Source organism: Hermetia illucens, chromosome 4 (assembly GCF_905115235.1).
Source record: "Hermetia illucens chromosome 4, iHerIll2.2.curated.20191125, whole genome shotgun sequence".
Lineage (NCBI taxonomy): Eukaryota > Metazoa > Arthropoda > Insecta > Diptera > Stratiomyidae > Hermetia > Hermetia illucens.
The window spans coordinates 150,272,299-150,297,700 of record NC_051852.1 but is presented as its reverse complement, the minus strand read 5'-3'; the positions used below and the strand labels follow the sequence as shown (position 1 = coordinate 150,297,700).

Below are 25,402 nucleotides of genomic sequence, written 5' to 3'. Positions count from 1 at the left end.
AGCTGATGTACTCGATACTGCTCAGCATGATATAAGTAGACTTTTTTGCCTTTGAGTCTCGACGTTGGCTGGTATTCATCTTGCCAGTCCTTCTTGATTTTATTCTGCACCGCCCATAGTACATCCTCAGCTGCACATGATGACACCATGGCTGCGTTTGCTGCTGGGTGCGCCATCTTGTTCAACATAGTTTCACTTTTAGCTGGGCACCACATTATTTTCATCTCCTCGACGAATTCGCTATTGCGTCAATTATTTCCCAGACAATGGAATGTCCGATGTCTAGCTTCTCCAGAAGAGTGTAAGCTTTTTAGGAGTCTGTGATTTTTTTTATCTTTCCTTTGCCATTTGCTTGTATCCTGTAGCCAGCTTTGATTCAGTTTGGTCAGAGACAACCGTACAGCTGGAGGCCACAGCAGATGCTGCTGCATCAGCTCCATATAGGACAAAACTCCTGTTCCTGAGTTCGGTTATTTTATAGTAGTAATGTCCCATGGTTACTTCAAAAGGGAGGGAAGGTATCTGGAGGGGAGTCAATGAGTGTGGTAGTGTAACGTCGTTGCAATTCATCCATGTTAATTCTTCGCCTTGGATTATGGATTTTGGAGAGATTTACTTCCTGAGAATGGAAGAATGGGTAGAAAAAAAACAAAAAGAAAGTTTGTAATTGTTCAATGAATGGTGAGTCGAAATTTTGGAAAATGTATCTCAACCGATTCGGATCAACGTTGAGGCTGATATCATTTAAATCAAATTGTTGTAAATTTGCCTGAATGCATCTGAATATGGTGACCAATGCCGATACAGCCAAATTTGCCGAAACAAGACTTGATGGGATACTGCTTATTTGCCAAAAATAGAATAAATGGGGGACTATGTTCAAAGGTCCTTTTCTCAGGCTTATATATATGATTGCCAATATTCCCTAAATAGGGAATCGTGCAGACGTGAGACAGAGTCTGATGAGTTTGTCTATGCCCAGACGACGGTATCCCAGCAGTTTGAGTGCTTTCTATTTTGTTTTGTGTGAGGAAGAATATCTGAACTGTCGCTACCATCAGTACCTCCTTCTATTTTCCCTATTCTATTCCGGTTTCGTCTCTTGCCCTCTGCTTTTCTTCATCACCGACAAACGATGATGTTCGATTTTTTTTTATATAAGTATTAACACCTAACATATAGGACCAAGCTAAAGAAATAGGTCTACCCGTTTAGGCCAGCCTTTCTTGAGTAGGTCACACCCCCAGGCCAGGGATGTTCTTTTTGTTTCTCTATGTAATTGAAGTGTTAGCCAGTTAAGTTATACCATGTGTCAACATGATATATAAACTTTTAATGCGACGCTTTAGTGCTGTATCATTCTGATACATATAGCCCCCCACTGTAAAAAAAATATATATCGAACACATACGTGTGGACTCATCATGTAAACTCAACTGGTATCAGATTGACAAATATGACGCTAAAGGTGTTAAGGTCCAAGGCTTCTTGCACACTATCTTTTAATAGATTAATTTTTCTAATACAATAGATAAACGGTTATCCATACCAATTCCAATATACGATGAAATTAGAGCATGTGGATAAAATTTATTCTTTTTGAACAGCATCTAAATGGTTGCTAAAAGCTGGCCGATAATAGCCTCAAGCTTTTCCATAGAAGCTGTTCATTATGGTTCTTGTATATCTAGTGGAAAAATCCCTAAGTTTTCATGGTTCAAATTTTCTTCCTCTAAAATTCTTGATTAGACCTTAGACGCTAATTGTTTAGTGAGTCGGATTTCGATACCATTGGAGTGGTAAAAATAGGTTCACATAGTGTCGTTTGGGGCTCTGAGACATTTGTAATTGAAGTTTTCACAGTTCACAATGAAAGTAGTAAAGGATTGAAAAGGACAGATATAAAGCGAAACAGGATTCATTCTTAGAAACTATCTACCGGAAAAATCTGAGAAAATCCCTACCACCTATATGAAATCTAGGCTCCTCATTTCGATGTCTGCTTAAAAAGAAACCTAAAAGGGAAAATTCAAATAATTCAAATTCAAATAATAATAGTAGGACTCTCCACCAAACTTTCCAGTATGATGCTTCATATTAAAACCTTACTGTTAGCATTAGCTTCCTTATTATTGTCCTTGCAATTACTAATACAACGTTAATAACCTTATATTTTTTTATTGATACTGTCCATTTTTATTGGTGCTTTCGAGCTAGAGAAATCATAATTCATGTTTTCGTGATTATTTTCATTGACTCGATATTGAACCGTACACAATCATATTTCGTCTTCAATTTTATACCACTTCTTCGTATTTTGATGTTTGCGTTTACAAAAATATTTATGCAGTTGATTTCCTAAAAATAGATTAAATGTTTTGAGTTTGTGAAATGTTACTTTTAGACGGAAGAATTTTGATCGTTTTTGATCTTCACTTGGACATAGACAGTCTTTCAAATTAAAATTTATTAGGGAAAATAATGGCCTTTAAGAAATGTCAGTGCAACTAGTGCATATGTGTTGGCATCTGTGAGTTATAAGTACCACGAATAATATATTTAAGTAAATTAGTAGACAGCTAAAATGTTTAGATAGAATTATTACCGCGCCTGTTTTTGCTTTGCTGGAAAGCCGCTCAAAATAATGTCAAATTTCGAAGTTTACGTTTAAAAAATTCCTGATATGAATTCCAAAATATTCAAATTTTTGTAGTAACCTCACATTAAGATAATAATCACATTGCCCTCACCTTACACCCCACATTTAGACTATAATGAATTGACGCCGCTGTGACCAAGAAGAGGCGCGTACTAAAAATTGCCACCGGAATATTAATTCGCTGAATGATAAATTTTTATATAAATAGAAATAAAATGTTTGGAATTCATTTAGCGTTCTACGAGTTGAAGTTTTTTATCTGTTTTCCAGTTTATATCAGAAATTTGATAAATTAATATATTGGGGCTTAATAAACTTAGTAAGAAAATAAAATGTACAAATCAATTATATAATGGAATTTGTAAATCACTCAAGTACTCTTGCGATACTTTTCAAATGGGTTGGGTCTCTGCCAGAGAACCCTACCTTCTTTTACATTGGTCCCCAAAACTTAAAAACCCTTGTTCACGTCTATTTCAGCTTTATAAGCGTGTTCCTTTTTAATATTCCCAGAGCTAGCTGAGCTGTCAGACAAAAACTCACTGAGGAAGAGGATAACTGGCCCTCGAAATACCGGTATATGAGGAATAGAAAACTCATTAGTACCAAGTATTTTTCTATTGTTTTGGCGACCTTGTTGGGATGGAGGTTTGACGCGAAGATAGGGATGTCATTGGCATATTGGATAATGTCAGTGCTGGTCTCAGGAAAGGGAACGTCAGCCGTGAAAACGTTGTAGGTAGGCCCAGAAATTGATCCTTGCGGTACTCCTGATGTTACTGGCAAATGGTCGGAAAATTCGTTTGTCACGCTGACACAGAACAGCCTATCTTCGAAAAACCCGATGGCAATTCTGATAGTCGGAATTGGGAAGTTGTTTTCGATTAGTTTGTATATAAATCCGTTGGTCCATACGGAGTCAAAGGCCTTTCTTAGATCCAATGCACAGGCTACGGTTGGTTTATTGTTGATATTAAAGCTAGAAACGACAGTGTCGTGAAGGTAGCTCAGTGCATATTGTGTTCCATGTTTATGACGGAAACCGAACTGGTGACTGGGAATGATATTTTTGACATTACAATGCTAGACAAGTTCAGTTTTCCAGGCTTTCTCAAAAAGTTTTCCTAGGTTGGAAAGCAGGAAAATGAGTCCCAAATTGTATGGCTCGGAGAAGATTCTCTTCTTTCGGATCGGAACGATTTTTGCTACTTTCCAAGTAGGTGGGGATCAATTTTTAATGACCAAATTTGTAATCTCGTCAGGTCCGGCTGATTTTGTATCGTTTAGGTTGTGGGTCAAAGTGGTGAGTTGTGGAAGACTCAGAAAATGTTGCGAGTTCACTAATTTGACTGCGGTGTTTCTTAGCCTAAAAGGTCTCTAACTTATTGGAATGTTAGGGACGGAATTTTCTAATTCTCGTTTCAAAAGTCACAGTTAAGGCCGGCTCGTTTCGAAGCGGAGAGGTATTGCGCTGAGTCTCAAGTGATTTCGCGCAACTTGCGCTTTTCTAGCGTCACTCCAAACAGGTTCCCTAGTAAGAACGAAATTTCGGGACTTGTGTTTACCCGTCAACCTGTTTATATTATGAAACATATTAGGTCCGGGTTTTATGTCTGCTTATTGCCAGGTTAATTCTTTATTGGGGAAATTTGAGTTTCCTGGGCCATATTTGTCTGACTTTCATGTGTAACATGATATCATGAGGTAGAGAAATATATTCGAATTCATCGACTTCTATCAGCTTGGTATTTCTTCATGTAGCAGTGTTGATGACGTCGATGAGGGAAGGATCTGATAGTCGCTTTTGTAGTTGAGAAGACGAGAAAAGCTGGATCTCAACTGCAGAATGGTCAACCATGCGCGGTGATGTTTCACAGGATTTCACCTGAAAACTTTGTTTGGTTTCGTCAGACCGCAAAAAGTAGTGATGCTAGACTGACTACTCGATCTTGTTAGTATATCCGGCAAAACCATCTCAATATTGTTGAGTGAGAAAGTGTCGTGGATCCATTTTAGCAGGGTGTCCCCATTAATTTTGACTGCCTTGTCGTCCCAGGGGGTCTGCCTTGAGTTGAAATCGCCCCCGAAAAAAATATATCTTGACTTCAACTGGAGATTGCCCAAGACTTGCAAGTCATGGTCCAGTTGCTCAGTTTTAGAATTACATTTGATGTAGACGGAGACTACCAGGATCCGTCTACCATCGGTAATTTTAATTATTGCCGCCGCAGCGCAAGAAGTTTGCAGGTTATCGATGAAGACTTTTTAAAAAACATAGTCTTTTCGAACTAGGAGGGCTGAATTGTTATCGTTCCCAATAATGCTATATTCGGTGAAGTTTACGTTATGCGTGCTTTTCCGAAATGCAGTAGAAATCTGCCTTCAGAGTGCCGATTAACAATTGGGCGATGGCACGTTGGGATTTGATTGTGATAATACTTAATTCCGTAAGTTAAGAATAAGTTTAGTCGCAGCGAATTGACGCTGCTGTTTGCGCAGAAGCGAGAGCTTCAATCAATTCTCGTAAACCCTTGCTTGGTAGCTTGGCGTTTGTTTCATTCGCTGCTTTAGGAAGAGATTTCTTAACAATTTTCGCGTCTGACACGCCTGGGCTGGTCAAACTGAGTCACTATTTAACTGAAGATTTCTCAGTTGCCTTCCGGGTTTTGGCAGCTTCCCTTCTGGCTAACATCTCTTTATAAGCTGGACATCCACGATAGTTTGCAGGGTGCCCAGTTTGGGCGTAGTTGCAGCAGTGCGGAACTTCTGTCGGGGGTCTTGAACATTCCCCACGCGGGTGGCTTTTAGCGCATTGAATGCATCTGTGCACTATCGAGCAATTTTGGGCAATATGTCCGATGTTTTGGCAGTTGCAACATTGCACTTCCTCCACTGCTTTGACCTTTTCGAAGGTAATCTTTTGATGAACGATATACTTCACTTTGAAAACTTGACTCAGTTCTTGGGAGGGCGATAAGAAACCAGATTGAGATTTGATAGGAAGCGAAGGATTTACCCTATGGAGGGCCTTATCTTGTTTGGTCACAAAATTTGCAACCAAGCGAACTTTCAAAAGTGGGTACTCTGAAGTGAGTTCGGCCATAATTTCTTCAAGGTCAGTTTCCCTGTGTAGACCGCGGATAATTATGGATTGAATTCTAAAGGACGGAGGGGTTCTTGTGGTGACACGAGGCCCTTGCTCTTTAATGAGTGAAAAAATTTTGGCATGGTCCCCTGTGGACTCCGCAAAAATTATGTTTGTACCACCCCTCGTGTATCTGTTGTTTGTTTTGATTTTTTGATCTACCCAATTATTATTTTCTTTGAAAAAAAAAATTCGGAACGCTCACGAGGCGGAAAAGAAAATTGATGTGACAGCATGGAGCAAGTTTGAATCTTATCTACGTGAACAGCCAAAAAATCTCTTTGCGGGGTTTTCGTCAAGTTATTTGTTCAACAAGGCACGAAACAAATTTCATCGTCCTTGGCATTTCACGCGGGAAATTGATTTTGACAGTTTTATATTTTTATAAGTAACTGCCAGTTGCCGGGCTACTGAAGTTTCTTGGCTCGAGTTGTAACGTCACAGAACATAGCGAGGGCTTTTGAGCCTGTCTGAATTTAGTTGAAATTTCGGCGGCGGGGAGTCTATTGGTCTATTTTTTTTCCTTTTTGGGCTTTATGGTACTAGAGAGGAGGCACTGACACTTGGCACTTGGCGAGCGCTTACACTTTTAGCACTCATCTGCTGTTTTTTTGGGCTTTTTCCGCCGACAGACGAAGTTAAAAGGGTCTTGCTGTTGCTCCTCATCGACGACTAAAGGCCACATCATTCTGCTTCAGGTCTCCACTTTGGCTCAGTTGCGGGCTCCTTCCGCGTTGGACGAACTGACGAAGTCGCTGTTTGACATAGCTCGCACAGTGGACGATAGTCAGCTAGTACTTCTGTTGACTTGGTCAGAACAGCAGTGTGTTGCCCTACGTTCATAGCGGAAAAACTGTCGCCAGCATAGATTGCAGGGATTTCACTGTGTCCCTAAGTTCCCTAATCATTTTCGTTTGCAGTTTGATTTGAGTAAGCTGATTCTCATTTTGCCGCAGCACACCATTATACTTAGTTCGCATTTCGTCGAGCTCGCTGGCCTCCGTAGGCATTTGTTACTGTTTTTCAAAGTCATTGTCATCGGATGGTATGGGTAACTCCGGTCCCACGTCTTCCTCGGAAACGTTGTTAATACGCTGTGGATCGTTATTTATCTATTTATTTAATGAGGACAGGTTCTTAAACCCCTAACGTTCTGATAAAGCAGACGGACAGTAAACATGGAGCCAGTTATATATATATATATGGTGTTATATCAGTGTTGTTGTCTTTTGTCAGTTTGAGGCAGGGCAGAGGAGAAAGTAAACCAACTTTGCTCTTTATATACTCCAGAACATCGTCCGTAGAAGTTGTGAACGCTAGCCTGGAGATAAAGAGCTGTTTAGGTGGGGACGCCACCTTTAGCTTGGGGCAACTGGTATGGGTGAATGAAGTGCCAGGATATATGGCAGCGGCGGGTAGTGGAGCTTCGTTGACGACAGGAACGATGTCAAAAAGTGGAGCGGCTTTGTTCCGATTCCTGACTTGTTGAGGAGGCTGCGGATATTGCCCCGTTGGTGGTTTTGTGGAGATTAGGGGCGCTTTTCTCCGTACGCATAACCTGTAATTGCTAAAATCTATTTTCTATTTTCAAAAAGCGTTTTCTTAGTTTATGGAAGAAAAGGAAAACTTAATTTTGAAAATTTGTCTGAAACTTTGTCTGGCGACAATTCAAATCTCTACTTGTAAAAGTTAGCGGTTGATAGTGGCGATAAGAAAGAAGTTTCCCTGGGTAGGCAGGTTGCAGGCAGTCCACTTTCTTTGAGCCCAAAAAAAGCATCTACTGTCCACAGCAATCAGATGCAGAGTGAAACATCGCCCTTGCAATCTCCAGTGTTGGAGAATCTAGACATATACTTGATCCGAAAAATATTGTTAAAGTCAACTTAATAGATTGGTGTTGATTTTTAATCAATGTTTCAATTAATAAGAAAGTACCATATCATCATCAACGGCGCAACAGTCAGTGTTCGGTCTAGGCCTGCCTTAGTAAGAAAGAAAGTCTGCAATTATTTTTGGCATCGTAGTAGTTATTAAGCGTCCTTTCGATATTGTTGCCTAGAGTTTGGATCCCAGTCGTCATAGACGTTTGTGTTCGCTTTTATGCTTGTCTCGATGTAGGCTTAGTACTTGCATAGAATTAAATTTGATGATAAATGAATGAAATGAAAATAAGCTGGGGGAAAATATAAAAATAGGGAAAAATAGACTCCGTTGATGCCCTGTACACTTGCAAGAGGAGTGAGTACGAGATATAGATATAAATATACCTTTTTTAATACAAAATATTCTTGTGTTATAGATCAGAATTTCAAGGTATTCCACAGGGTGTATAAAATACTTGACAATTCATGATACTGGATACTCTCAATAACTGAATTATTAAAAAATGTCCCATAATTATCGTGCAAGACTGACGATTCCACTTCTATAAATATATGGGATACGAATCATTGCCATTGTCAATTATATAATTCCAAAGCAATGATATTAATTGAGAGCTCCACTCTTCACAGTATATATGTACATATTGTACTTCCAAGCGAATTCACAATTTTTCGGTTGAATACTTTAGTGTGTCATGACATCAAACCGCGCCGCAAAGCATATTTTTTTTTAATTGCAATTGTAGTTCTATATATTCGGAATAATTATCGCAACAGTAACAAGCTTACGTACTAAAATTCGACATTGTCTACCATCACTCGTAGAAGCGGTTATAGCTTCATAGAGCACCTAACACCAACATCACACCTCACCGGATATGGATGAACTGAAGGGTTTCCTTCGGGAAACCGGAAAAGAATTTTTAAATACTGCTGGCGGGGCATTCGCAAATGCAGCTAAAGATGTTATTGGACAGGCCATCAATGAAATTTTTGTTAAAAAAGAAGCGGAAACGAAACGTGTATTGCCGAGTATTCGGCATATGAAAGTTGTAAGTACATAATTTTGTGTTAATTTCACTAATTGATTAAATTAAATTATCTGAGTCATACTATTGATTTCCTTCGGATAAGCTATGTCATATTTATTAATTTCATACGAATCAGAACGTTTAGTGCGTGATGTAGGAAATACTTCTAGATATTCTCGAATGAAGACCAGATAATCATTATTCAAGTCTAATTATATTTGTACAATGAAATCATTATTGAATTGGCATTTCCTTTTGACTCAATGCAATCGTTTACAAGTAATTGCCGCCATTAATTCTGAAAACTTGCATATAAATGACTGAGAAAACGGTGGATTATCGAGCTTGAATGATAAGTTTACCTTAGAATTTCACAGTGATGGAAATTTTATTAAACACTTTATTTTTTCAAAAAAAAAAAGATAACGTCTCATAGCAGTTCATTCCTTGAACTTTCTGTGTTCTGAAAGATCAAAATAAGAATAGTCACAGTGAATATTTTCAATGTCAAAACCGCATTTATGACAAAAATGTTAATCAGTATCTGGTGTATTTGAATTGGGCATCATCAAAACCATCTGGACGCCGTTTCGCTTGTCCAACGAATGTGCTCATTGACGAACTTCAAACGACTGCGAATATTGGCCAATCTAAATCTACTGAACACGTCGAACACTAACTGTTACATTATTTTCAGCCTTCAACTCTCTTGCAGATTTGAAATTATTGCCCACACTTCAAATCAATAACCTTTTTTCGGCAGCTGAAATCACTGTTAGTCGGCCATTTTTAAGGTTTTATTTAAAGCAAAACCTTATTAAAATCGGTTTACTGTCCGTCAGTCTGTCGGTCTGCTTGTGTGTCACACCTTATATCTCAGAAACGGTTATTCCTATTGATATGAAATTTGGGAGAAAGGTCGGACCTGTGAATCCCATTGCATGCGATACGAAACATGGTTTCACCTTAAGTTTAAGGGGGATCCCCATATATGCAAAAGGGGGGTGTACAATTTTACATTGAATTATTTTGAGTAGTAATTTCCGAAAACGATATATACTACTGTGATAAAAAAGTAAGGTGAATTTGTTTATAAAATGTAAATTCTTTATCTATTCTTCCCAATCAATTTCATCCCTTTCAAAGTAATCCCCGTCCGATAAAACGCGCTTTTGCCAACGCTTTTTCCAATCCTGGAAACAGTGGGAATAGCCCTTTTTCGATTTCGACTTCTTCGATTGGGATTTTGTCTCCTCAATCGTATCAAAACCGCGTCTCCGCATTAGCCTTTTGAGTTTGTTGAATAGTCGGAAGTCGCACGGAGCCAAATCAGTCGAATACGGTGGTTGCGGAATGATATGAGTCGAGTTTTTGGCAAAAAAGTCGCAAACAACCAATGCAAAAAAAATTCCAAAAAACTGAGCGATTTTGGCACCAATTGAGGCTTGACGCGTTTGAGACACAAAACATCCTTCACAATGGTTTGTGCTGAGCCAAATGATATTCCAACACTATCAATGAGGTTTCTAATTGTCAATTGACGATTTTCAAGCACCAAATCTTTGATTTCTTCGACGTGGCCCCCGTCGGTAGATGTTGAAGGTCATCCAGAGCGCGGTTCGTCTTCACTTATAAACATATTTTTCTGCCATAGTTTGATCAGCAAAGGCCTTCTGCAACATTTTCAACGTGTCCGCAGAAGAATATTCGTTCCGCAAATAAAATTTGGTGCAAGTTCTTTGCTTAAGGGGGTCATCCCATGTGCCGGATTCGCAAAATCGATTTTTTTTTACCTCAATTGCGTCTAGATATAGTGTAGAATATATGGGCGAAGTGAATCATTCATGATATCTGAATATTGGAGTTATCTGTGATTACATTTCATGAATTTCCTAGTTTTGGCCGAAAAAAAAGTGTGGTTCAATTCACGTTTTGAGGAATTCAGTCTAATGGGTCACTCGAAAATGTGTTCCCGTCACGCATAGATTTGTCGAAATAATTTTGGCATTCAATTCATTTTAATGTACTTTTCGCATTAGCCTCGCTCACTGTTTGGTTCTATTGAGTGCATATGAAATCAAATCTAAAGGTTGTAAAGCTCGTCTGTATGGTAGCATTAAATTTCAAGATTTCACAGAAATTAATCTCTTTTTTTCAAAATTTATTTATATAATGGAAGTATAAGTAACCAGCCATGTGAAAATCTTAACGATCTACCTAATGTCTGGAGCAATTGTGACTCTTTTGTAAGGTTTTGTTTTGCAAACAAAACCTTATTAAGATCGGTTCAATGTCTGTCTGTCTGTCTTTTTTTATACGGCTCCTGCCATACGCTTATGTGAGACTTTTACTCACTAAAACCACCTCCTTCTCCTTCGCTTACCCCGCAGGACTGCCATTTCGGTATTACATCGCGGGGCAGGATAAGTTATGAACTGCGGCTTCTGTCGTTATTTGTAACTTTCCTCCAGAGCTCCTCCCGCCTTCATTAATTTTTCCACCGCCCTCCAAGATGTTTCAGTGGGAAGCATGTGGTCCACGATATTCTCGAGTGTCAACCGTGCCTCGGTGTCAATTTCCGCCTCCGCTCTGTGCGCGGCTAACCGCGGGCAGTTAAAAACTACATGCTCCGCATCTTCCGGAATCATCACGCATGTCCGGCACCCCCGAAGCGGTAAAGGTATGCACGGTACCTTCCGTGTCCACTTAGCAATTGAGTTAGGTGGTAACAAACCTCACCGTGCCTTCGTTTGATCCATTTAGAGACATCTGGAATAATCCTGTGTGTCCAGCGTCCTTTAGGTGAATCATCCCATCTTTTTTGCCATTCCAAAATAGATTCACTTCGTGTTAATTGACGACGATAGGTAGGACACGCGGATTGCATATGATGGGTCATAGAGGCGTCGACCCTCGTTCGCCAAGATGTCGATGGGGATCATGCCTGCTATGACACAAGCTGCTTCATCTGAAGTTGTACGGTAAGCGCATGACGTTCGCAATGCACTCAATTGGTATGGGGCTGCGATTTTTCTTCTCTTTGCTTCCACTTTCAAAGACCGTTCCCAGACTGGAGCTGCATAAAGCAAGATGGAGCTAACAACTCTCGAGATCAAGAGCCGAAGGCTTTGCCTACCACCACCTATATTTGGTAACATTCTTGCCGACAACGTAGCCACTCTGGACGCCTTGGTTGCTAAATTTTCAAAATGGAACCTGAATTTCAGTCTTTGGTCAACCATGACTCCTAGGTATTTAAGCGCAGCACCTCGGTTTTATGCTCCGCAAGTATCAGACCAGCTTCCTCTAGCCAAGACCTGATTTAAAAAATTGCTTCGTTTGTGAGTACTTCGATCTCACCAATATCTTGTCCCACGATAGTTACTTCGATATCGTCTGCGAAGCTAATGATTGTCACTCCTTTGGGTAGTTGAAACTTTAAAATTCTGTCATACATTATTATCCACAGGAGAGGACCGAGGACTGATCCTTGTGGAACTCCGCGGGCTGTTGTATACGTCGCCTCCCGGGGAAATTCCACGACTAAAGCCGCAATTATTTTGCTCCATTTTGCCATATTATGAACAAATTCTTCCGGGAAAATTCCATCGATGAGGCACGTCGTAAATGTTTCAGCGAACCACCTTGGACCTGTTTTGACGGCTATTGTCAGTGCTTTATTCGGAATGTCGTCTGAACCTGGGGCTTCATTTTCGGCAAACTTCTTTGCGGATTCCAGGACTTATTTCGTGGTTACCTCGCGAATTTATCTGGACAGTGGGTAAGTTCGATTCACTTCAAACTTGTGGGAAGAGAGTGCTAATGATATCCCGCAGCAAATCAGGGTTGGTGATCGGCGGTGAGCGCTTTCCCTTGATTGTTGCCGTAACTGCCTTGTATCCACCTCCCCATGGGTCGAAATCCGCTTCCTTGCATAACCTCTTGAAGTGTTCAGTTTTATTTCTAGAGATGGCTTCTTGCAATTCTTTCCTCGACTTCTTATATTGGTTGTGCAACTCTTCAGACTCAGACCGGTTTCTGCTACGTTGGCTGTGTCTTCTGGCTTTAAGGCAAACTTGACCAAGTTCTTCGATTTCAACATTCCACCAGAAGTTGGGCATTCGTTTTTTGAGTACAGTGCGGCAGGGCATGGAAGTGTCACGGTTTTTATAACTTTTCAAGGACCTGCGCCACTTTTTCTCGTGCATTTCCCACCGGCTTCGCTTCTTGCAGAAGTATTTCCTCGAACATTTCTTCATCAAGTTTTTTGGATGTCCATTCCGATACTGCAGTGCTCTTAATTTGCTTTACTTCTGTCGCACACTCCATCTGGAAAATGGCAGCCTGATGGTCACTGTGCGTATATTCCTCGCTCACCTGTCATTGGAGATCCTTAGATAATGTATCGCTAACAAACGTAAGGTCTATCACCGATCCCGTCTCCGAAAAGTATTGACGCCGCCAGTATTTGCCAGAACGACGTTCAGACGTGAAAATACTTCGAGCAATATACGGCCTCTAGCATTTGTTTCGCGACTACACCAATCTTCGGCCCAAGCGTTAAAATCGACAGCTATTATTATTGTATTGTGGGGGCTTGCTTCGCAAGCTAATTTTTCCACCATCAGTACGAATTCATCTAGCGTGAGGCTCGGCGCAGCGTAGCAGCTGAATATGTGAATACCGCCCACCTTAGCTCGTCTGAATCCGTCTTCTATCCTATTGCTCCGTATTTTCGATCGCTCGGTTTCCACAAGTCCAGATTGCCACTTTGCCGCTTCTGTCTGATACAAAGACACCACTGTGGAAGTCTTTGTACTATTCGCATATAATGGCAATGTCAATTTCATGTTCGAGCACGCTTTGAGAGAGCAGGTCCTGAGCTACCTAGCAATGGTTTAAATTCAGCTGTAGGAATTTCATTTACGAGAAGCTTTTTAAACGCCGGACATCTGTAACTGTCTGTGATATGAACGACGTTACCCTCCTGTGTTTCTCTGTATTGCAGGCATTTAGGATTCGCATGTCTGTCTGCCTGTCTGTCTGTCACACGCACTTTTCTCAGAAACGGCTATACCAACTGACACGAAATTTGATGGGGTCCATATATGCAAAAGGGGGGTATAAAAAATTGTTTCACCGAATATAGTCATGTTGGGAATCAAATGAAAGATCTCGACTAGTACTTTTCGAAGCAGGTCTTAGTTTTGATATTTGTTAGAAAGGCGGGGAGTGGAAGGGATGGAAAGTGCTGATTTCTTTAACGGACCCATTCTCAGAAACTACCCAAGCGAAAAATCTGAAAAAAATCAAAAAGTGGCTTCTATATGGTGTTCAGGCCTCAAAATACTCTCCATATCGATATTTGCTCAAATTAAGTTAATAATAGTATATTACCATATTTTTGGGGAAATTGAATGAAAATCCCCCTTAAGTTTATCCCAGAGTTATAGTGTAGAATATAATATGAAGCATATTATCCCCAAGTTTGATCAAAATCATACTATTAGTAACAAAGTTACAGTAGCTCAAAGTTGACGACTTTACCGTGTAAATTTACTGCAACTAAATATCAATATCACACTAAAGTGTGTAGTCAGACATACTAAATGCACATACATAACGGGCTAAGTACAAATGCGATAGTTCTACACTCAAATATACTCACAGAAGAAGCGAACAAAACCTTTCATATCTGAAGGGCCCAGCTTCCGGTTTCCTGACTTGTTTACTTAAATGTATTTATCTTTAATTTTCTTTTAAAAAAAATGTCGACTCCTATTTTTTTTTTGAGCCCTCGTATTTCCTACTGCTGACACTTTGTCTGATTTTTTTTAAACAAAAAAAAAGAGATTGTGTCTATTTTTCTCTTAAATACCATTACTGAATAGTTTTTCTGATATTTGAAAATAAAAAAGTAATAAAAGGTGAATGCCACGTCAGACTCACAATCATTTGAATCGCAACTATACATCCCGTTCCAATATCTACACAAATAAAGTAAATAATAGTATATTAGCATATTTCAGAAATTTAGCCAGAAATCCCCCTTTAATTCATGAAGTACAATATAAGGGATAACATAAGGCATAACTTTGGGAAGTTTGAAAGGAGTTTCGTGCATTCTAAAACGTGTATGACATTATGATAACATATCATTTCGTCAATACCATAAGAAGTGGGGGTTCATTTTGTTTTAGTTTCTTCATAATTTATATATCAATATCAATTACTCAAGAAATTTATATGTATATGTTAATGAAGCTTTGGAGCAGTACCTTATCAATGGTAGGCCATTCTATATTACATAAGGAAGTAAGCCCTTTCGTAGTTAGAATATCTACCCTCGAGTTTGTGCTCTTTTTTGTCAGCTGCTATTTAAAGCTCAAAACCATTAAATGGATACCACAATAAATCTGAAAATTATACCAAGTAGTTTTAAATAGCTATTCAACTCATATATTTGCTGAATAGCATCGAAATATTCCCAATAAACATTTTTATGAACACTAGCCCCTTATATAATTGGTTCTGTCACGAAAATTTATCTCCAGTGCACCCTGTAAAGCTCATTAAACGAATTATAGTGCCATTCATGTTTAACACATTTTATCTTATCACTGTATGCAATACATAGGCATTGGGCAGCATATGATATAATTTTTTAATATAACGTTCAGTATGTACCATTCCGCCTAGAATACTATCAGTAATCCGTTCAGTGCAAAAGTTTTGAAGATTAGATTCACGAATTCGTCTTGATATTAAGCAATTTGCCCCAATAGAGAGGATGCCTGACGATGATGGTCCTCTATTAAGTGATCCAGATGAGTGCGATCATTCTGTAGATGATGTTTTTCAAAGAGTGCAAAGCCATTTTAGGAGTATATTGCCAAGTATTCGAAGATTCAAAAAGGTATGAAAAGTGTTATTTCTGGTAAAAACATGGAAAGTGTGTATTGTAAATGTTGGTAGAGATTACCTGATAATCTGAACCGTAATCGAGTAAATATCGATTAAATTTTATCAAAATATGGTATTTTCCGACACATGTATTTACGGGCGGCTAATATCGGTTTGCTTGACTATCGTAATAAGTGTTTACAAATAATTATATTTTAAATGATTCCTGAATACGCACAAAATCTACTGATCTGTAGTGATATTCAGCTTCTCAGGTTATTATTACTTTAACCGAAAAAATTGATTTCTTTGTGAGAAAAAATGAACCGGTCTATGTTTCCAAGTAAATTTATATTGGATTAAATTTGCATAATTGTTCCCCTTTATACCTCCGTTATTAGAACAATTCAAAACTAATATCAATTACAAATTTACTATTTTGTATGACTTTAACATAGCTCTCATGATTTTGTCTTACACTGGTCTCACTCTAATTATGTCTTTATTTGAACCATTACCTGCCCTGAAGTCTTCATGACATCAATAATACCTACCATGGACTGACATTTTAATATGAATCTTAAAGTGATTTATATAATTGAAGATATTCTGCGATGTACAACACGCTTTCTTATATGAACTATAAATTGACATATTCAAAAAACAGCTAACAACCATTTGGTCAATTTTAAGTTTTTTTGAAACATGACATTTACAACTTGTCCTGAGATATTCAATTATCTAAAAAAGTATATCTAAAAAGTGAAGTTTGTAAGTAAAGTTGTTTTTATCCGCCGGCTCTTTGCCAAACTGACTATAAAACAGTTTACTTATATTAGTAAAGTTTGATGAGTTTTCACATAGTGTTATTTTATTCCCTATTTGTTGTCACTATTTTTACTGACAGTTCTATTATTCTATCTATTCTATTATCAAACCGGGATTCAAAGCTGAGGGATCATCGTCCATGCAGTCTCATCACCAATCGGTATCCATTCTGCCTGTGGTGTAAATAAATAATAGAATTTCTTCCAGATTCATTCACTATTTGAATCAAAGTATATTTTGCTTGGACCTTAAATTATATTTCGTCTCACCATTTAGTATTTCGAATTGCAAAATTTATCATTTATTCCTTGAAGGTTATGCTGAAATCATGGATTTGTCAAGGTCATGGCTGCACAGAACGGTTTCGTTTACTCCGTTTATCGCGGAGAAAACCGATAAGAAGGTTTATTTTAGCCCAATTTGGCACATGAGAAATTTGGGGAACTGGATTTATAGTGGAGGAAGCTTGCTCGAGAACCAAATTCATTGGTCAGAATGGACTATGTCACACATAACGATGTTTCAACGTCGAACAATTTATGTAATCACTATTTTACGAATGCATGTTTTTTGGATTTATCTCTCTTTTTGGAGTCATTGTTTGTCCAATATTAAATGGATAGTGATAATGCAGCTCAATTTCAATCCAATGCAATTGTAAGCGAAAGGGACTAACTAAATATTGTACATTTTTGATAATATCAATTCCATGATCTATCAAGTTGATTCCTCTAAACCTTCGTAGAGATGGGGCTACATGCATACAAAGACGAAAGAAATTTGATATCATCCGCAGATGCTCTCCGAGACTTGTTTCCACTTTCCTTCCCATCTGTCATACGAATCTTTTGTTTTGACCGTTCGGGTCCTTAGTTAATTCAAGAAGAGTTTTGGGCGGACTGTTCCTGCTGCTGAATACGACGTTCAAACCATGTTTCCGCAGAATTTGCCTCAACGAAAGGGAAATTGGTTAAATTCCAATGGTATTCCCATTTTGGGGTCTTGATCCTCAGTAAGCTTGGTGATCATTTGGCGTTGAAGCGTTCTATTACGTTTGTTGATTAAACTGGGAATGGTGCGGTCAGTGTATCCGTTCAATCTGACAATATCCAAAATGAGTTTGGTCTCTTTCATCAGGTATTTCGAGGAAATAGAAAGGATTGGCACCCCAAATAATAACCGATGTGGTTGAAAGATGAATGTGGACCGAATTGCTAGGAATGACTCGTTTGGTATCCTTTGCTTTACTGCAGGTGACGCGTTCATTTGCAGATATCATGCACATACTTCTTCCAAAATTTTGGTAGTTGATCGGACGAAATTGATTCTTTTTACGGTTTGAGCACGATGACTTCACTGATGAACAGCGAGAGAATATGTCGATCAATAAGATTCCTTGAACTTCTTTGGTGATTGTGTGCCATGAAGTTTTTTTTTAGAATCAGTTTTATAATGATGAACTCAAGTTTGATCTCCCGTAAGAACACCGTCTAAAATGTCTCCTCTGTTCTCACTACTGAGGTTCGAAAACTTCAGCAAACCTGTATCTGGTACGTTTTGAACATTTTTGATACCCATATTCCTAAGACGGTCATGCAGGATGCTTCAGTTGCACCTTATAAGGCTACGGTAAAATTAACTCGTCGCTATTACTGATGCAGTGTGAGCATTTTTAGTATCCATCTTATTAAAATGGTCATCCAAGATTGTCAAAATGATTGTAAGTGATACCTCAATCATTTCTGGAAGCTATTTCTTAGTCAAAAGGGACATCTTCCAACATTAAGCTCTAAGCTTTTTGAATATTTGCTGCGATTGTAAATGGAAATTAACCGCAATGCTAATATGGATCATTTTTAACGGTCCGTTTGGTATTTTTGCGGTCTTGGTTTTGAGTTAAGGCAGTGAGGTATGGAAGTCTCAAAAATGTTGCGAACTCATTTCTTTGACTGTAGTGTTCGCAACTAAAAAGAGAAAATTTTTAATTCTTGCTTCAATCACAGTTAAGATTGGACCAATTCGTGGCGGAGGGATATTGAGCTGAGTCTTAAATGATTCGATAAGGACTTGTACTTTTCTAACATCACTGCACAAAGGTTTATGCAGGTTCCCAAGAGGATCGAAGCTTCATGTTTATATTCTGAAAAGTATTAATAATTGTACTCTGGGCAACTAACCCATGAAATACAAAGCGTTCTTTGTCCTATATTGATCGCATTTCTATATTTCAGGGAAGTGCGTTTGAAGTGTCGCCATATACATACCTATGTTCGACTTTCATATGTAATATCATATGACATCGTGAGCTATATTTGAAGTCATCGACTTTTGCCAGCTTGGTATTTCTGTGTGTGGCAGCGATGATGGCTTCTGTAGCCAAATTTGTAGCTTCGTCGATTTTTTCGTTTGACAAGTTGTGGATTATGAATTTTTCAAGTTCAGCTTATACACTAAGTCTGATTTGAATTTGACCGATCTGTATAAACGAAGGGTATGGTAACAGTTAAGACTCGCTATTGCAGTTCAACTGCGAAATGGCCAGACATACCTGGTGATGGTTTACAGGATTTATTTGGTTACATGAGACAAAAGGAATTAGTCGATGATGGACTGGTTGCTCGGTCTTGTCGGTTTATCTGGCAAACTCGTGTGAAAATTAATGAAGGAAAAGGGTCGTGAATCCATTTATCAAGGCTTTTCCTTTTATATTGACTTCCTTGTCGCTCCAGAAGATATCCCTCGAATCGAAGTCGCCATCGAGTAGCAGGTGTTTTGATGCGCTTCAACTAATTGACGGAAGTCATTGTTTGGCTGCTTGGAATCCGGTTGAGCCGCTGCTTTGGACGGAGACTTCTTAGCGGCTTGTGTGTATGATAGTCAAGCTCTGCGACCCCTACCGTTTACTTCATCGAAGGTTCCTCAGTTGCCTTTGGATTTAGGCAACTGTAAGCTGAACACCCGCGATAGCTTTTAGGGTGCCTTGTTAGACTACAGTTGCAGCGACGCGGAGATTTCGTCGTAGGCGTTCCACACGAGGATACATAATTTACGCGGATTAGAGAGGAGGAGGAGAAATCGAGAAAAACCTATTCCATCTTCATGTCTCCTTTATCTAAAAATTCAGACAGAGAACATACATTCATCATCAAGCGTTAGGATTGCATTTAATAATATGCAGCATGAGTAGACCTATGTAAAATCAAAAGGTCAACGATTCTTTCGTAATGTTAGAGAATTGTTTTTTAGCAAAGTAGGGTGGTAAGTTTTCGTAAACAAAATTATGAAAAATAAAATAAAACGGTCACTTTAAAAATTAAGTTTTTAATATAGGTAAATGTCGGAATTGAAATTGAAATGAACATATTGGAGTGACTAAGGGGTGCTAAAACGTGGGTAAAAGATGAAATGCTGCATATTAGCAAATACAATCTATCATCGGCTTATCATTGAACAAGGCTAACAAAATCTTGCACTCATTTGTAGGTGGCCACAGCATAACCAATCTGCATACGTTGCAGTCGTTCTATGCATTTGTTGTTCTAGTATTATATATTTTTTATATCTATTTATTTTCTAATAGAATTATGACGCAGGAATTTTGTGTCAATTTTGTAACATTCGCGGAATAAAGGAGAATTTTTTATATGTGCACTTGATTGCCCGTAAACCGCCTATTTTTGCAACAGGTGAAACTAAGGTTAGCTCATATACTGATATTAACCAGTACCACGTCCCTGGTTACCACTTAGCGCCTCTTTTCTCTCTCGAAAGAGGGATTGCTTTTTATGTTCGTAATGATGTGCCCTTCTCCATCGCTAATCCGGGGTTCACTTACGCCTGGATTGGAATTAATCTCTCGAAGCACACCATATTTCTCTGTTTCTTATATCGGAGCCCTAATTCGTTTGATGCCGATGCTGTACGTTTCTTTGACGCACTCTCTTCTAACATTGGATAATTTGACGCAACAATTCTCCTTGTCTGAAATCGTCATTGCGGGCGATTTCAACGTGTATATGTGTAGCGACTCAGATTTTCAGCTACCACAAGCCTGGTGGGAAGACATGTTGAGTTCTGTGTGAGTCTCATAACTTACGGCAACTAATGGTTCTTTTCTTTTCTTCCACCTTCTTCGCAGAGCTATCCTAACATACAAAATTGCGATTCTCATCAAGGACCTTTGCATTTTCGCACAAGGGAATTATTAGCCAAGTCAAATCTGCCACTCATGATGATATCTCGTCCATAGTTCTAAAAAGCTGCACCGCTTCTCTGGCTAGACCTCTGTGCAAACTTTTTCATCTTACGCTCAGGATATCTTTCCATCGGCTTAGAAAATTGGTCATGCCCAGCCCATACCTAAAAAAAGAGAGTCTTGGGATCCCTCTAACTACCGACCAATTGCATCAACTTCAATTCTGTCAAAAGTTTTTCAAAAACTTATCAAATCTAAATTAATGGCCTATCTTGATTCAAACCACATTATCAACGGCAAGCAATACGGGTTTCGTTCTATGCGCTCGACCGGTGACTTGATGACATTTTTCACAGAAAAATGGAATCATTGTCTTCATAATCACGGAGAGGCCAAAGTTGTTGCCCTTGATATTTCGATGTCAAATTTATTTGGTGTTGATGACAAGCTCGTCAAATAGACTGAAAGCTTCCTCGGTGGCCGTTTCATTCGAGTTGTATTGGACGATGTTGAATCAGAACTTCATACCCAAAATGCCAGGGCACTTCAAGGTACTGTTCTGTCACCCACCCTCTAGGTAGCACTTTCAATCCAATCCACAGCTTTACTGATGACAGGACCCTTGACTTCGCGTATTCGTTTCATTTACTGGCTGATTCTCGTCGTAGTACATTGCGTGTCAATCGGGAGCGCATGTTTGAATCATTGAATGAGGAAATATCGTCTTTTATTGCTTGGGGCAAAGCAAATCGTGTTCAGTTCTAAAACCCCTCCTCACAATCTGTTCTTGTCAATGGTGGAAATACCATATTCCCGACTCTTCCTCACTCAACATACTGGGTATTAACATCTTTAATAAGCTCAGCTGGATCGACCATATTTTCGGCATTGCGAAAAATGCGATGAAATGTTTGGAGTTTCTGAATCGTTGTAAAAAATGTTCTTCATCACAAATTGAGCTCCTTGAGTACAGACAGTTGGATGTCTTTCTCTCCTCTATCGTTATTATAACGGTCACTGCTCCCAGGAAATATCAGGTCTTAACCCTTGCAGAGCATCTCCCAAACGCAACACCCGACTAAGTTGTCGGTCCCCTCCCCATACTCTAAGGGTCATACTACGAATCCTTCCTTACCTCGAACTATACGAATGTGGAACAGACTACCATCCTCTGTTTTCCCGTATGACTACAACATACAGATGTTTAGGCAAGGAGTGCATCGCCACTTCCTTCACGCTCAACTCTTTCCCCATTCCAACCCCTAACTTCCTTTCTCATCGCCAAGGCTGTGCTATAGCTTTATAGCATCATTGGGCATCCCCTGAACTTTGGCGCCATCATAAAACAAAATGTAAAGCCAGGGACACTACAACTTTCTCCACGGGTTTCCCCCTTTCATGTGTAATTTTTACGTGACGGATGGATTTCACCTTGAAAATTTCAGTTAACTCTTGGGAGGGCTCAAGGTGGTTATAAAATTTAGATTGAGATTTGACAGGGAGCGAGGGATTCTTGCAACCAAGCGAACTTTCAAAAGTTATTGCTCTGAAATGACTTCCACTCTCCAGGATTTAAAGGTCCTTGAAGTGACGTCAGGTCCTCCTCATTCATGAGCGAAAAAATGGCGTCGTTCCCTGTGGACTCTGCAAAAGTGAGGATTCATGTTTTTTTATGGTTTTCTTTAAGCCGTTGTCCTTTGGCGATTTCAGCAGCTTCATAGCATTACTATTACATGCGAAAATTGGTGGAACGTTTGCCTTTCTGGGCTTTGGGGCACTGGAAGCAGCGAAGGAACTGACACTTGGCAGTTGGGGACTACTTACGTTTCTAGCACTCACCTTTTATCTTTGTTATTTTTCCGCTGACAAAGTTGAACGAGCCTTTCTGCTCCTTCTGGATTGAATTTTTTATTGTAACTATCATAGCTTAATCAAAGGCTCCAGTTAGGCTTAGTTAACAAAATGAAGATATTAAATCAAGTCAAGAAAGTTGAAAAAAGAGCCGCAATCTAAGAATAACTTTAATGTCCTCTTCCACGCCTTCTTACTTCTACTAAATACTTTTAAATTAAAAATAGAAAAAAATATCGTAAACATGTCATAAACGTCTCGACGTTGAAAAGGATAATCAATCGCTCTCTCTTTTATCTTTTCAACACTATTTCCAACTAACGAGACAATCGATTTCCATCTTTTCTACATGAAATCTTATAATGGACATATCCTAGCTAAACAAAATGTATATCCCAGTTTCGACCTCGTGGTATAAATCTCGTGGCAAAGACCTTTGCGTGCGAAATCATATAAACAAATGAGAAGGAGTTCGACAAGTATATTAAAGAGTCTATGCCAACATTCCTTTTGGTGGGATAGGCTTTTATCTGAGGGTGTGTCCTTATTAGTAGCATTTGGAGTGTATTCTAATGTGACCCAGCGCTCACCCAAGAGTGTCCAGAGACACATAAACGATTTATCAAAATGAAATTCCAAAATACGAAAGAACTAAGCAGGAGTAGGAAGCAATGTACAGGTTTGCAGAAGTGAGAGTGGGTTTCCTCCATTGTTCCAAATTTGTGACATTGAAAACTGTGCGAATGGTTCCAGTAATTGTGTTTTAGTACAAAGTGTGGGAAAAATAGCAAATGATAATTTTTATGTGTAATTTGGTAAAGTGTTTATTTATGAACGTGAGATGTCAAATTTGTGCCACAATGTGCGTTTTATGTGAAAAAATTGTCCTACCCCCACCTCAAGTAAAATCGCCTTCCCCTAAAGAGCACTTCCACCTGAAGCATGTCATACATTACTACCTATTTTAATCATGCACACACACCATATCTACATAATTACTGGTTAATGTCCAACAGTGGGATACCACTCCAAATTGGTCTCGGTAATAACCTTCTAGTGGTTGTCCTAGTCTATATGAATTCCATGTCCACCGGTGCAACTTGTTGGAATAAGGATACAACGTTGTCCATACCTTTCATTCGATTCAATAGTTTCACTCGAATAGTAACCATGGACGGTTCGGTCTTCTTATTTCGTCCTGGTTATTTTAGAAAAAAAGACCACAAAGTTCATTTCATATGTGCTATCTGAAACGGAAGTTATAAATATTCGATATCAACCTAACTGGTCTGAATTTTAATCATATTTGGTAAAAATGATTGCGATAAATTCAACAGCCAGTGCCATGGCGAACTTTCCGAACTCACCTCCAACAAAATTATCGAGCAGTACTCGTGATAAAAGAATTTCAGTTCGTAAGATTTTTGTGAAACAAAAAGTTTATCCGGTGTCACAAGATATACATCCTTGCGAGCAAAAGTGTGAATTGAAGCGATTTTCCGGTCCAGGATTAGAACGGATTCCGCAATCAACGCCCTTTACTTCAGTGGGGACGTATGTAACGGCTGATATCCCATTAATTGATGAAGATCAACCAGATGATTGGAGACGTTCTGAACCACGTAAAATTCCTACTAAACCTACTGTAGTTGCAGTAAAACCGAAGGATGCAAAGAAACCTTCGGTGGATAGTAGTTCAAAGTTGACCAGCAAACAAATCAGACCGGTGTCAAACATATCACGAAAACGCGAGAAGACCTTCGATGGGTTCCCGATTTATTTGGTAATACAAACTGGTGCTCCTATTCAGCCTGATTAGTATCTTTTATTTGTTTCTGTGAATCATAATAGCAAATAGGTGGGAGGGTAATTATTGGAAATCGATTGGTATTCCGTGCTTATTTTATTCAAATGTCCGTTTCGTAAAATAATTGTTGTCCGATTTGGTATGCTTAACTGTCTTACATGAGATTGAGCTTTATTCTGGGTATCAGCATCAATATCAGCACTTGTCGTTTTGAACATAATTCTCAGGCGAACTTTGTCATTTTTTACGTTAATATTTCAGTGTTTTTTACGATTTCTAATTATAGATTTATTGCGCTCAAAGGCATTCGTTTTGAATAGATTTATACAGTAGAATCCGGATAGACTGACTTTCAAGGTAGCGGCGAAATTCGGTTGCACTAACCGGACGACGCACAAAGCGACCGCATAAATTGAGCTTGTTTTTATTTTATATAGTGCACAATAGGTAATTTCTATGAAATTGAAATCACTATAATTATAGAAAACTTTTATGAAAATTGACCATTGCGAATACATATGTGTGTCAGAGAAGCAATAGTGTATTTGGCTGTAAATTAATTTGTGTATTAGGTGAAGATGGCTTTACGGTTTCTTACCAGGACAGAGGCAAATCGTCAGACGCTGCCTCACCTCTGCCCTGGGAGCAACGTGAGCAAAGCGGTTCGCTCCTTAAAAAAAAAAAAATTTCAGCTCTGGCCAAGCATCCACAACCTTGCTACCACGCCATTCGTTTAAACCCAATTCCCGACCCCACCACACCAACCTACAACATCCCACTGTACAGACCACATCCCTATCATCATCCTAAAAAAAATGCGCAAGCCTTTTCCTCTCTCAACTCTTCAACCTATGCCTCCTATCAGCACACTTTCCCACTCCATGGAAAGAATCCCACATCGTTCCAATCCTAAAAAGGGAACAACCTTCAGCTTCCTTGAGCAGCGACCGCCCCATCTCCCTCCTCAACGTGACATCGAAAATGTTCACGTCATCCACGATATTGTGGCGAGCAGAAAGATGACGCCTCCGGCGCTCTCCGTGGCTTATTCGAACTCGCCACGAGAGGGGAAAGCCAGCGATGAAAGTTCCGCTGGTTGG

The 25,402-nt window shown here is 39.1% G+C and overlaps 1 protein-coding gene across 7 annotated transcripts in view; it reads left to right on the top strand.

Annotated features, from left to right (window-relative positions):
• LOC119656020 (calpain-A) overlaps positions 1–25,402 on the top strand; it is a 118,754-nt gene that overhangs the window by 53,732 nt on the left and 39,620 nt on the right. For 3 of the 7 annotated variants that reach the window (XM_038062273.1, XM_038062274.1, XM_038062272.1), the window contains exon 1: positions 23,796–24,278. The exons of 1 other annotated variant lie outside the window; for it this stretch is intronic. In XM_038062273.1, the coding sequence (XP_037918201.1) occupies positions 23,811–24,278 (468 nt within the window). In that variant the 5' untranslated portion in view covers positions 23,796–23,810. Of the gene's footprint in view, positions 1–8,493; positions 8,740–15,411; positions 15,635–23,795; positions 24,279–25,402 lie in introns of those variants that run through there. 3 more of the 7 variants (XM_038062276.1, XM_038062277.1, XM_038062279.1) reach the window with 3 other exon arrangements.